The 15,252-nt window shown below is 37.2% G+C and overlaps 1 protein-coding gene across 6 annotated transcripts in view; it reads left to right on the forward strand.

Moving 5' to 3' along the window:
• LOC133536164 (inactive phospholipid phosphatase 7) overlaps positions 1-15,252 on the forward strand; it is a 30,210-nt gene extending 14,958 nt beyond the window's left edge. For 2 of the 6 annotated variants that reach the window (XM_061876440.1, XM_061876442.1), the window contains one exon: positions 1,214-1,317. In XM_061876440.1, the coding sequence (XP_061732424.1) occupies positions 1,214-1,229 (16 nt within the window). In that variant the 3' untranslated portion in view covers positions 1,230-1,317. Of the gene's footprint in view, positions 1-1,213; positions 1,318-9,989; positions 13,668-15,030 lie in introns of those variants that run through there. The other 4 variants (XR_009802402.1, XM_061876439.1, XM_061876438.1 and 1 more) reach the window with 4 other exon arrangements.

A 15,252-nucleotide genomic window follows, 5' to 3' on the forward strand; every position in this document is an offset into this window, starting at 1 on the left:
TGCACTCCTTCAACATTTGTAGAAAACTCCTGTGGATGTACTACCAGTCTGTGGTTGCCAGTGTTCTGTTCTACATGGTAGTGTGGTGGGGGGGCAGTACATCTAAGAAGGACAGCTCCAGACTTGAGAAACTGATCAGGCGGGCCGGTTCTACAATGGGAATGAAACTGGACTCACTGGTGACGGTGGCAGAGAAGAGGACTGTTGACAAACTAGTGAGCATCCTGGATGATGCCAGTCACCCTCTGCATAGTGTTATCAGTAGCCAGAGGAGCCTGTTCAGTGCTAGACTGCTTCATCCCAAGTGCAGGACTAATAGACTCAAGAACTCCTTTGTCCCACACCCCATTAGACTGTACAACTCCTCTCTGGGACGGGGGCAGGGGGTACAAGGATGACAGGGGATTCAAAACATTAACAGTCCAATACGTTTTCAAAACATGGTCACTACTGCCTACTTTGTCTTGTTATATTCTTATTTTACTGTTATATTTTTATTCCCATTGTTTTTATTCTTGTTGTAATATTTCTCTATTTTGTTTCCTTTTAAACCCCCATTATTTACTTTTTACTTTTTTCTTTAAATTGATCTCAACTCTGTACACTGCTGCTGGAATTGTAATTTTCCTGAAGGAACTCTCCTGAAGGAATCAATAAAGTACTATCTATCTATCTATCTATCTATATGATTACAGTACATCATTATATGTACAGTACAGGCCAAATGTTTGGCGACACCTTCTCATTCACTACACAACTGATGGTGCCAGCCCCATTGATAAAGCGAGAAATTCCACTAATCAACCCTGATAAGGCACACCTGTGAAGTGAAAACCATTTCAGGTGACAAACTCTTCAAGCTTATAGAGTTAATGCGAAGAGTGTGCAAAGCCGTAATCGGAGCAAAGAGTGGCTATTTTGAAGAAACTAGAATATAAAACATGTTTTCAGTTATTTTAAGTACATATCTCCACATGTGTTCATTCATAGTTTTGATGCCTTCAGTGACAATCTACAATGTAAATAGTCATGAAAATAAAGAAAATGCATTGAATGAGAAGGTGTGTGGCCTGTACTGTACTCTTATCAACAGTACACTCAAAACAGTGACAATTGAAAATGTTGGTCTTGTTATTGAATTAATATCATCATTATTATTACACCTACAGATATATTTCAAAGTTGTTCTGTGTGTGTTTTAATTTTCTTCCAGGATAATGAAGCAGTAGCAGCAGACCCAGTGTTACAATCCAACAACCTGAAGACACATCCTCAGCTTCAACTGATGCCTGTGAATCTAATAAAGTTGCCCCCATTTTCCTGCCTACTGGTCACACCATTTGACTGACACACTAAGAACTAAATCACTTAGCCATGGAACTTAGAAGGTAAACTCGGTTTCACCTTCCCTTAAAGAGATGATGGAGGAAGTTTCCATAACTACTAGTACAACTATCAGTGAACGGAGAGAAAATCAAGAGAACGTGACTCATGAATTCCCCCTAATTTCCCTCCCAAGCCATGTGCTCTACATTTGTAGGTGTTATTTGACAATGGAGCACAAAAACCGGTGAAAATAATATGTTTTAAGAACTGACATGAAAGTACCACCGCTTCTGTCTCTGACTTCTGTGCACAGACACGCTCTTCAAACATTGTAGCAAAAATATACTGCCAGAGCCAAAATACTTGTCCTCTTTCGTCTTAATCTTCTCGGTGCAAAATTGCACACAATTTTTGAAGTGGCCACCAGTGCGCCATGACTTAGACCGACTAGAGCTGAAGCTGCAGTCGTGGTCAAAAGTTTACATACACTTGTAAAGAACATAATGTCATGGCTGTTTTGAGTTTCCAATCATTTCTACTACTCTTATTTTTTTGTGATAGAGTGATTGGAGCACATGTTTGTTGGTCACAAAAATGTGACTGAATATGCTGGGTCAAAAGTATACATACAGCAATGTTAATATTTGGTTACATGTCCCTTGGCAAGTTTTACTGCAATAAGTCGCTTTTGGTAGCCATCCACAAGCTTATGGCTGAATTTTTGACCACTCCTCTTGACAGAATTGGTGCAGTTCAGCTAAATTTGTTGGTTTTCTGACATGGACTTTTTTCTTCAGCATTGTCCACACTTTTCAGTCAGAACTTTGGGAAGGCCATTCTAAAACCTTAATTCTAGCCTGATTTAGCCATTCCTTTACTACTTTTGACCTGTGTTTGGGGTCATTGTCCTGTTGGAAGACCAAACTGCACCCAAGACCAACCCTCCGGGCTGATGACTTTAGGTTGTCCTGAAGAATTTGGAGGTAATCCTCCTTTTTAATTGTACCATTTACTATCTGTAGAGCACCAGTTCAATTGGCAGCAAAACAGGCCCAGAGCATAATACTACCACTAGGGATGATACTCGAAACCGGTTTTCCCGGTTGTTCGATAAGAAAAGAACCGAGTCCTCAGACTCAAACATCTATTTGATAACCGGTACCCGTTATCGAGACCACTATAGTAAAGAAAAAGAGTTGGTTCTTTATTCGAATCCGTCCCGACCAGAAATGCTCCGTGAGACATCACAAGAAACGACGTCACGTAGCTCAGTCATTAGGCGCAGATAGCAAAAGCAAGAAAACAACGGACGGGAAAAAGCGCTCCAAGGTGTAATAAAGTTCTAAACAAAAGACATAATCTAATGAATAACTTTACTAAGAGATTTGAGCAGGGTACAAACACACGACCAACCGGAAACATAGCAATCAGGCTAGCAACGCACCTCCTTTACGGCAGCTGTCGCAACGTTCTTAAAGCAACCGCAGTACATACATATATATACAACATATCCCCTTTTTTTAACTTTTCTTTTTCTTTCCTTGTAAACAAAGCAAAATCACAATGTATATGAAGTGAAGTGAATTATATTTATATAGCGCTTTTTCCTCAAGTGACTCAAAGCGCTTTACATAGTGAAACCCAATATCTAAGTTACATTTAAACCAGTGTGGGTGGCACTGGGAGCAGGTGGGTAAAGTGTCTTGCCCAAGGACACAACGGCAGTGACTCGGATGGCGGAAACGGGGATCGAACCCGCAACCCTCAAGTTACTGGCACGGCCCGCTCTACCAACCGAGCTATACCGCCGTATATGTCTTGTCAGTCTAATTGTAAATAATGAAGACGAGGCGTGTTGGCTGAATTCTTGAGGTTTACTGCCGGGTGACGACATGCAACAACACTTTTGGGGCTACCGCGCATGCTCCTCATTCCCGGTGCATGCTGGGTAGTGTAGTTGTTATATTCCCTAGCTCTTAAAGAAATAATGTTAACTCAATAAAATGTATTTCTTCTTTTAGCTTTAACTTTTCCTATTTTGGCATTGTAACCACATTTGCATACAACTTTTCTCTTCATAGAATTTTCTTTCAATAAAGAAATGAAGTGCAAAAATGTCAATGCATCATAACAAACAGTTATGTCAAATAGTAGCAGAAGTGCACTTTTTGGAGAGCTGTATTATTTTCAGTTTTGTGCCCAATGGACTGTTTTTATTTAACACTATATTATTATTTATACACCTATAGTGATCACAGAGACAGGTTGTTTTTGTGTTACTGTATATATTTGTTTTTCTGAAAAATCCCACTTAATATACTTTGGGTAACAACAGTCAATATATATTTTTTTTTTCTTAGGGGGGTAACAGCCAATATTTATTAGATTTTTTTTTTCTTATATTATAAAAGTGAGCTTTTCTTAAACCAAATATATATATATATATTTTTCCATGTACAACAACCTATCTGGACTCCATAAGAGAATCGATAAGGAATCTGTTCGATAAGAGGATTCGATAATAGGCTCGAACTTGATAATTTCTTACCAAACATCATCCCTAACTACCACCACCATTTTTGACGGTAGGAATGGTGTTCTTGAGATTAAAAACCTCACAATTTCTCCTTTAAACATATTGCTGGGTCTTGTGGCCAAACAGCTCAATTTTTGTTTCATCTAACATTACATAGACAAAGATAAGACGTTTTGGAGGAAAGTTCTGACTTAAACCCCAATGAGAACGTGGGCAATGCTGAAGAAACAAGTCCATGTCAGAAAACCAACCAATTTAGCTGAACTGCACCAATTTTGTCAGGGGGAGTGGTCAAAAATTCAACCAGAAGCTTGTGGATGGTTACCAAAAGCGCCTTATTGCAGTGAAACTTGCCAAGGGTCATGTAACCAAATATTAACATTTCTGTATGTATACTTTTGACCCAGCAAATTTGGACCCAAACTTCATAAATGTTTTTTGTGACCAATGAGTATATGCTCCAATCACAAAATCACAAAAAAATAAGAGGTGTAGAAATGATTCGAAACTCAAGACAACCATGACATTATGTTCTCTACAAGTGTATGTAAACTTTTGACCAGGACTGGATGGTTGCTTCCGTAAACACTGCAGTGCGTGCGACGTCACAATGTCATGTCTGCTTGGGGTCAGATTGCATTAACATTAGAAATCACATTGTAATTTTTTTTTTGGAATGTGATTTCCCACTATATGTTAGATTTTATTTAAAAAAATCAGAGTTTGACATCAAACCCTGCAGTGTAGACTTAGCCTTACACTCTGGCAGATCAGGTGTGATGTATATGGCCACCTACTATACAACAAGCAAAATCCACTGACAGTCCCCTTTAAGGTCAACACATCTTTGTGGTGGTCCACATTTATTCGTGGCGGTCCTCCCACCTGAACATTTTTATAAGAATCAAGCAAAAGTTTTATCTGATATTATCACAGTTTGGTCTTCCCATGACACCAATTAAAAAACCTTACATGTTAGAAACAGCTGGAAACTAATAAATGTGCAAAGTATTAGGAAATTACCGTCACGTCTAACTAATGTCAGCATTAATTTTAAAATTACCAATTCATTTTAAAATTACATATTTTTAATTGTAACATTACGGCTTTTAGTTTCTATTTCAACTTTATTCTTGTATGATTATAATTTTTCTCCCCTTTTTTAGCAACTTTATTCAAATGGTATTATTATGTTACCTTGTGAAATTACAACTTTTTTCATTATCATCTGGAATTTTTACCTCCTAAAAATGACAAAAAACCTTGCAAAATTTGAACTTCCGACTTAAACCTCTGCTATTTCATGTAAAATATATATTTTTTTCCATATATGATTTTCGATTTTACCATTCTGTAATATTGCCAACTAAATTTGCACAACTGTAGAACTTTTACTGTGAATTTATGCGATATATTGTTACTTTTTATGACATTCCTACAACTTTATGCAAGTAAAATTACATACATTTTTCCCTCAGCATAGCAGTCTCTCATAATTCTATTACTTATTTCTCGTTGGATTATGACTTTTTTCATGTGAAATTGTTGTTTCCTTGTGAAAATTAAACATGTTTTCTTTATCATCGAGATCTCTTTATCATCTTTTAATTATCTAAAATTTTTATTTCCTACGATTTAGGAATAGCCTCGCAAACTTGGAACTTCCGACTTTATTCTTGTGCTAATTCTCGTAAAACAAACAAACAAATAAATTCCTCTTAACATTCCGATATTACTCTTCTGTAAAATGTCCAACATGATTCTTACAACTTTTAAAAAAAATGTTTTCTATTGTTTTTTGTACTACTATCTTTTATTAAAAATGTTTTCTCTGTATTTTTTAAATATATAATAGTCACTGTATTTTTTTATTGTTTTGAATAAAAATACGTCAACATAAAATGACAAGATATTATATAATTTTGTGAAACCTTTGCAATACACAAGTAAAAAACACATTTTCGCAACATTATAACGTTTTATTTATGCAAGATATTATAACTTTTTGTTGAAGTATGAGGCTACAACTTTATTATATAGAATTAGCGAATTTTTCCCAGAGTTTCACTTTTTATTGTAAAATTACTTAATTTAGGGGAATGTTATGTGGTTGCAAAATAAGTTATAATCCTACTTTTAACAAAACGTTTATTCTTGTTGTAATTTTTTATTAAAAAAAAGACTGAAATTAATGAGAACAACGTTTCAGGTTTTTTTTTTTTAGATTAAAGTGGTAGTAATATTATGAGGAAAGAAATCATTCTGTTGCAGGGACACATTGAAAAAACATAAGAATAACGTTGCAGGAGGGAGAAAGTATTGACAATACAATTACTATTACGGGGCAAATATTGTAATTGATCAATAATAAAGTTGTTTTGCCAGAATACAGTTGTAATGTTTCTTGTAAAAGTATAGTGTTATACCTTGTTTTTTTCTTTTTTACCTCATATATCCAAACAGGAAGTAATCTTATAAGAATACAGGGTGAACTAGCACAAAAATAAAGTTAAACAAAGAAGTAACATTTAGAAAAAAAATCATAATTTCATTTTCATGAGAAAACATCGTAATCATGCCTTAATTTTAAAAAGAAACAAGTTATAGCATTATAATAAAAATGTCATTATACCCTAACTTGATTATTGGGCATGTGTTTGTGTATGTGTGTGTGTGTGTGTCTGTGTGTGTGTGTGTGTGTATATATATATATATATATATATATATATATATATATATATATATATATATACACACACACAGTAATTCACTTTTTCTACATTTTGTTATGACAGCGTTATTCCAAAATTGAATAAATCCTTTTTTGTCCTTCAAAATTCTCCCTCTCTCTCTCTCTCTCTCTCTCTCTCTCTCTCTCTCTCTCTCTCTCTTTCTCTCTCTCTCTCTCGCTCTCTCTCATGCGTTTTCTTTATTTTCATGACTATTTACATTGTAGATTGTCACTGAAGGCATCAAAACTTTGAATGAACACATGTGGCGTTATGTACTTAACCAAAAAAGGTGACATAACTAAAAACCGTGTTTTATGTTCTAGATTCTTCAAAATAGCCACCCTTTGCTCTGGTTACTGTTTTGCACACTCTTGGCATTCTTTCGATGAGTTTCAAGAGGTAGTCACCTGAAAGGGTTTTCACTTCACAGGTGTCATTGTTTTAATGCCTTCAGTGACAATCTACCAAGTAAATAGTCATGAGAATAATGAAAACACATTGATATGAGAAGGTATGTCCAAACTGTTGACCCCAAAATATAACATTGGGTAGGGGGCTCTTTTTTCCTAAACTTCGAGCTTTATTCTTCTAGTATTAGAGTTGTTTTTTCCATTGCGGCGTGGCCCTAATAATCCTTGGTGTACTGTAGCACCCAAACAGTACAGATTAGTGACCAAAAAGCTTGACAAATCTTCAAGAAACAATGAGCTCTGATTGGAGGCCAGTAAATCTTGGACTGTGGAGCACGAGTTCTATTTAGTGTGTGGTTTTTTTGGGGTGGATTTTTTTTTTTTTTTGCTTTTTCGTTCTTGTTATTGTGATTGATTACGGGTTATGATCGTGTGACGATGGTGCGGTGTGTTTTTTTTTTTGCTTTAGTCCACAGCAAGGAAGTAAAAAGTGAAAGACAAGATGGAGTTGTTTTCATGATTTAATAAGCGGGTTGGCCAGTCCTGCTCTATGGACCTGATGCTGATCCACACAAATAGTCTCGTATCGTCCTCGCTGTCACAGCTGCTGCCCTTAATACATTTTTTATTACTCTGCGCGAAACTGATAGCTGCGTGTTTGCGTCTCGAGAAGTCACACTGTTCTTTGTCACGGTCAACATTTTGTAGACTAATTACCTGCACAGGTTAGTTTTCTGAGGACCACACCAGCAAGTTTACTGTAAAACTAGTCCCCAAACCAGGTGACCAGCATGCTGCCAGCAGACTACACACATTGTGCTATTCACTCTTTTTCCTCATGAAATGACAGAAATAATCTGTTCCAGGGTCAAGAGACTGTCGTCAGTACTGTAACATTCTTAACGCTCATGTAAGTGTAAAAATAAGCGGACTTGCGGGCCAGATGCGGCCGTTAAGATTTTCAGTCCGGCCCGCCAGACATTCTGCATAATTTTTTTTTTAGACCTTCAACATCAAAACTGTTGTCGTCATTGCAGCCTCACTGACCCCTTTTTTTTTTTCCATAAAATTATATTATATTATATTCCTGTAATATTACAACGTTTCCTAGTAAAATGATGGCGTTTTTATTGTAATTGCGTCTGTTTATTCTTTTAAATATGTTTGTATTTTTGTACAATTATTTTTCTTTTCTTTTTTTCTCATAATAGTCTGATTTTATTTTTAAAATTAAGACCCTATTCTGGTAATACAATATTTGCTCATAAAAAGTATATTTATTCTCTTAATTATCATTGCATTTTTGTCAAAACATTTTTACTTTGTTCTCTTAAAATATTTTTTTATAATTTATTTTCGGTAGTCAGGTTTTGTTTTCATGAAATTAGGTCTGTATTCTTGTAATGTTATGATATTTCGTTGTAAAATTATGACTATATTTTTTGTTGTACTTTAGTACAGTGGTTCTCAAATGGGGGTACGTGTACCCCTGGGGCTACTTGAAGGTATGCCAAGGGGCACGTGAGATTCTTTAAAAATATTCCAAAAATAGCAACAATTCAAAAATCCTTTATAAATATATTTATTAAATAATACTTCAACAAAATTTAATGAAAGTTCATAAAGTGTGAAAAGAAATGCAACAATGCAATATTCAGTGTTGACAGCTAGATTTTTGAGGACATGTTCCATAAATATTGATGTTAAAGATTTCTCTTTTTGTGAAGAAATGTTTAGAATTAAGTTGATGAATCCAGATGGATCTCTATTACAATCCCCAAGAGGGCACTTTAAGTTGATGATTATGTCTATGTGTAGAAATCTTTATTTATAATTGAATCACTTGTTTATTTTTCAACAAGTTTTTAGTTATTTTTATATATTTTTTTCCAAATAGTTTAATAAAGACCACTACAAATGAGCAATATTTTGCACTGTTATACAATTTAATAAATCAGAAACTGATGACATAGTGCTGTATTTTACTTCATCTCTTTTTTTTCAACCAAACATGCTTTGCTTTGATTAGGGGGTACTTGAATTAAAAAAAAATTCACAGGGGGTACATCACTGAAAAAAGGTTGAGAATCACTGCTTTTTATTTACTTTATGTAAAATGATCTATAATTATTTATTTTTTCTCTCTCTCTCTCAATAGTCATATTTTATTCTCTTAAAATTACCACTTTTTCTCGACATATTCTGGCATTTTTCTTGTTTTAATGTTTTTAATTCTCTTAATTTTCATTCCACTTTGGTACAAATTTCAACTCAATTTTTGTAAAATTACATAATTTTCTTCTTGGTGTAAAATTCAGAAAGTTTTTTTTCTCAAAAAATCAAAACTTTTTGTTTAATATCCATCCATCCATCCATCCATCCATCTTCTTCCGCTTATCCGAAGTGGGGTCACGGGGGCAGCAGCCTAAGCAGGGAAGCCCAGACTTCCCTCTCCCCAGCCACTTCGTCTAGCTCTTCCCGGGGGATCCCGAGGCGTTCCCAGGCCAGCCGGGAGACATAGTCTTCCCAACGTGTCCTGGGTCTTCCCTGTGGCCTCCTACCGGTTGGACGTGCCCTAAACACCTCCCTCAGGAGGTGTTCGGGTGGCATCCTGACCAGATGCCCGAACCACCTCATCTGGCTCCTTCCGGATGGCAGAGCTTCTCACCCTATCTCTAAAGGAGAGCCCCGCCATACGGTGGAAGAAACTCATTTTGGCCTTTTGTTTGTTTAATATATTTTATTTAATTTTTTTTACACATTTGCCTGAGATATTTGAAAATGATGACCTAAATTCGCCACCTTTTTAGTAGTTCATGAAATGATATTAATGATGCATCATGGTCTTTAATATCAATTGGATTATTATATTACAAAACATGTTTAAAGCCCGATCACATGAGATGAGTTAATATTCATTTATTTGCTCTGAATCTGTATCAAACATTGCATGTACTTCATTTAGTGTCTGTTGTTTTTGTCCAGCCCTCCTCCTCGATGTGATGACGGTGGCAGGAGTCCAGCGGCTGGTGAAGCGCAAAGGACCCTGGGAGATGGCGCCGGGCTTCCTGGACTGCGTGGCCATGGACGTGTACTCGTTCCCAGCGGCGCACGCCAGCCGCGCCGCCATGGTGTCCAAATTCCTGCTGTCCCACCTGGTGCTGGCGGTGCCGCTGCGCATCCTGCTGGTGCTGTGGGCCTTCCTGGTGGGCGTGTCCCGGGTGCTGCTGGGGAAGCACCATTTGACGGACATGCTGTGCGGCTTCGCGCTTGGCCTCTTCCACTTTGGCTTGATGGAGACGGTGTGGTTGTCGTCCAACACCTGCCAGACTCTCATCTCTATTGGCACCCTCAGCTGGAGCCCCTTCCCATGATCCTCTTCTCATACTGCCAGATTCTCTGTCAAAAGGACTCTGTTGGTGTCGTTTCCCACAGCATTCTCGCTGCAGGGCTGCATGCAAGGCCTTAAGACACATGACTTGTTTTTAATTTACTTAAACTAAAAATGAGGCATTGTACTTATTATCATTTTCTTTCATCATAACTTTATTATTGGTGTCATACCTTTCGACAAAGCAGTATTTGGGTCGATATTAAAGGAAGAAAAAGTTCTGATAATAAAGTAGAGTTTTGTCCGGTTAATGTTAATTCTCGTAAAATCACAAAAGTATTCTCCAAAAATTATTTTAAAAAAAACAAAACTGTAATGTTTTTAATAGTTAGTAATAAAACATTTTATTTGGAAAATTCTGACCTTAAAGGCCTACTGAAACCCACTACTACCGACCACGCAGTCTGATAGTTTATACATCAATGATGAAATATTAACATTGCAACACATGCCAATACGGCCGGTTTAGTTTACTAAATTGCAATTTTAATATTCCCGCGAGGTATCCTGTTGAAAACGTCGCGGAATGATGACGCTGATGTTGACCCGTGCTTGTGATGCTATTGGTTGGAGCGGACAATCCAGCCCAGCACCACTCACGGCTAAAAGTCGTCGCTTTTCATCGCATAATTACACGGTATTTTGGACATCTGTGTTGCTGAATCTTTTGCAATTTGTTCAATTAATAATGGAGACTATAAAGAAGAACGCTGTTGGTGGAAAGCGGTGGATTGCAGCTGCCTTCAGCAACCGAAACACAGCCGGTGTTTCTTTGTTTGTTGTGAAGCTTTATCACAGAGCGGTCAAGAGAACATGTCAACCTGCAAGTTTTTGGAGACTTGAATGGATTATGCGACCTCCTCCTGCAGCTGTCAAAAAGGCAGCTGTGATCTTGGCTCCTCCATTGGCTTCTCTCAGAGACACTGGCGTTCACCGCAGCCCTCCGACTTTCAGGTATTAACACAATAAGCACATAAGGGATTTTCCACAATTATCCTTGTAAATGTGTCTACTAACATCTGAATCGCTCACACTGTCATCGCCTTGAACCGTCGCCTTTCCTTTTTTTTTTTTTTTTAGTGCTTCACTCTAACTTTCCTCATCCACGAATATTTCATCCTCGCTCAAATTAATGGGGAAATCGTCGCTTTCTCGGTCCGAATTGTTCTTGTTGCTGGTGGCTATGATTGTAAACGATGTGAGGAGCCCTTCAACCCGTGACGTCACGCGCACATTGTCTGCTACTTCCGGTACAGGCAAGGCTTTTTTATTAGCGACCAAAAAATGCGAACTTTATCGTCGATGTTCAATACTAAATCCTTTCAGCAAAAATATGGCAATATCGCGAAATGATCAAGTATGACGCATAGAATGGACCTGCTATCCCCGTTTAAATAAGAAAATCTCATTTCAGTAGGCTTTTAATGTAATATTGAATTACATGTTTTAAATATGATGACTCCTTCTGGCAAAATTACGACTATTTAAAAAATGTTTTAAATTTGATCTTTTTTCGTTAAAACTATAGTTTTATTCTTGAAATTTTACGACTTTATTTGATCTTATAATTATAATTTATTTGAGTAAAATTTGAACTTTTTTCCTCTATTACATTTTTAATCTTGTAATATTACAACTTTATTCCATCTTGTATTACAATTTATTCTGAGAGTTGTCTTTTTTTCCCCTCATGTTAAAATTATATTTTTGCAATCTTACGACTTCACTTTATCATATAATTGGAATTTATTCTCGTAAAATTGTATCTTGTTTTCTAACATTACAATTTTGTTCTCGTACCAGTGAGACTGTCATAATATGTATATTTTTTAATCAGCGTAAAATTATTACTTTTTTCTAAAACTGTTTCTCCTCATAAAAATCCAATTTTATTCTCATGCATGCAATTTAATTTTAAAAATGATATGACTTTTTTTTTCTTTCAGCATGGCCCTAATACTCCTTTGTTGTGTTTTCATTGAAAAACACATGGAAAGGGGTGAAAAACAGTGCCGTTTGCTGGACCTGACTGGACACTGCTCCTCCACAGTATGTTCCTTTTGCCAAACTTCTTCCAAACATTTTCTGACAAGTGTAGCATTAAACGTAACTCACTTTCTGAGGTCATGCATTTCTGCATGTTTATAATCTAAAGGGCTGAATTGTTTGATTCAAACTAGTACTAGAATTAGTGCAAACACGCATTGTTGCATAAAACATCCATTTTCATGTATGATTTTTTGTCCAATGTCTTCAGTTGAGCTGCAGTTTTAACGATTGTGTGTTCCCAACATTTTTCAAATAGTATTGTGTACATTTAGAGGCATTTTTTTCTGTGCGGTTATATTATGTTTTTACCTATTTACTCCCCCATACCACTAATAAAAGGAAGTAAAATGTTATTGTTATTTCATGCGTGCATTTAGCAGTCATGGTTTGGACCAGTGGTCCCCAACCACCGGGTCGTGACCCGGTACCGGGCCGTGGCCCGATTGGTACCGGGCCGCGGAATTTTTTTAAATTAATTTTTATTTTAAAAAATATATATATATTTTTTTATTTTATTTTATTAAATCAACATAAAAAACACAATATACACTTACAATTAGTGCACCACCCACAAAAACCTCCCTTTTTCATGACAAAAACGTCCCTTTTTCATGACAAAGAAAAAAAATAAATAAAGGATCCCCCCCACCCCCACCCAGGCCGTGGGACAAATTATTAAGCGCTGACCGGTCCGCGGATACAAAAAGGTTGGGGACCACTCGTTTAGACGGTTAAGAAGCATAAGTCACATTTCTGCACCAGAGCACTTCACACAAAGTTCGAGGGTTGTACTTCTGTCTTTCTTTCCTTCTTTTTTTTTGTTGTTGCTGCACACATTCATGCACTGATGCAACAACTGACGTTTCCTGTCTGTTGACACTTGCAAACACTCTTGGCAGGAAACACAAAGTACACTGCAAAGTTCATGAGAACAGAAACTGCACGCAGGCACCAAAAAATCAGGTGTGATGCCAAACTCTGTCTGCCGAAGATCTGTTGTAAACAATGAAAAAGACATGACACAAATTCAAGTGGTTGGTATATAACACCTACATTAATGTCTGAGCATAATATTGTACATTAAAATGGGCCTAATATGCATTTTCCCCATTTAAAACAATAGTGGAAAGATGTTCCAATGTCTTCCTCTAGTGGCCTTAATATGTTATTACAACGGTTTTGCCTCATGCTGGATGTAGAAATAAAGGAATTGAAATCGACAATATGCTGTGGATACATACGCTTTTATTTTCATTGGCTCTTGAATTGTATATTTTATATCATATCAAATATTTTTCCTGTAGTTATCCAAGCCAACCAGCAGATTGTAAATTGTGCCCAGTAAGAGTGGTCAGAGATTGTAAACGATGTGAGGAGCCCTTCAACCCGTGACGTCACGCGCACATCGTCTGCTACTTCCGGTACAGGCAAGGCTGTACCGGAAGTACAAAACCCAAAACCAGTGAAGTTGGCACGTTGTGTAATTCGTAAATAAAAACAGAATACAATGATTTGCGAATGCTTTTCAACTTGAATTCAATTGAATCGACTGCAAAGACAAGACATTTGATGTTTGGGCTGAGAAACTACATTTTCTTTTTTGCAAATAATCATGAACGTAGAATTTAATGGCTGCCACACATTGCAAAAAAGTTTGCACAGGGACATTTTACCACTGTGTTACACGGCCTTTCCTTTTAACAGCACTCAGTAAACATCTGGAAATTGAGGAGACCAATTTTTTGAAGATTTTCAGGTGGAATTATTTCACATTCTTGCTTGATGTACAGCTAAAGTTCAACAGTCCAGGGTCTCCGTTGTGGTATTTAAGGCTTCATATTGCGCCACACATTTGTGGCTCCAAAACCTGGATGTACCTTTCAGCATTAATGGTGCCTTCACAGATGTGTAAGTTACCCATGCCTTGGGCACTAATACACCCCCATACCATCACAGATGCTGGCTTTTTAACTTTGCGCCAATAACAATCCAGGATGGTTCTTTTCCTCTTTGTTCCGGAGGAAACGACTTCCACAGTTTCCAAACACAATTTGAAATGTGGACTCGTCAGACCACAGAACACTTTTTCACTTTGCATCAGTCCACCTTAGATGAGCTCGGGCTCAGCGAAGCCGGCGGCGTTTCTGGGTGTTGTTGATAAATGGCTTTGCTTTGCATAGTAAAGTTTTAACTCGCACTAACAGATGTAGCGACGAACTGTAGTTACTGACAGTGGTTTTCTGAAGTGTTCCCGAACCCATGTGGTGATATCCTTTAAACACTGATGTTGCTTTTTGATACAGTACTGTCTGAGGGATCAAATGTCACGAGCATTTCTCCAGATTCTCTGAACCTTTTGACGATGTTATGGACCGTAGATGGGGAAATCCCGACATTCCTTGCAATTTGGTCAATTTGCTCACGCATTTGTTCACAAAGTGGTGACCCTCGCCCCATCCTTGTTTGTGAGTGACTGAGCATTTCATGGAAGCTGCTTTTATACCCAATCATGGCACCCAACTGTTTTCAATTAGCATGTGGAATGTTCCAAATAAGGCTGTAGAATTAGATCTTTACTTTTTGCAGATAATGTGGTCCTGATGGCGTCATCTGGCCAGGACCTTGCCCTCTCGTTGGATTGGTTTGCAGCCGAGTTTAAAGCGACTAGGATGAGAATCATCACGTCCGAGTACATGGTTCTCGCCGGGTTGGGGAAGAGATATTTCCCCAAGTGGAGGAGTTTGTGCAGCCCTTTGAGACACTTGTGATTTAGGGCTATATAAATAAACGATTGATTGATTGATTCAT

The sequence above is a fragment of the Nerophis ophidion genome, linkage group LG17 (genome assembly GCF_033978795.1).
Source record: "Nerophis ophidion isolate RoL-2023_Sa linkage group LG17, RoL_Noph_v1.0, whole genome shotgun sequence".
Taxonomy (NCBI): Eukaryota; Metazoa; Chordata; class Actinopteri; order Syngnathiformes; family Syngnathidae; genus Nerophis; species Nerophis ophidion.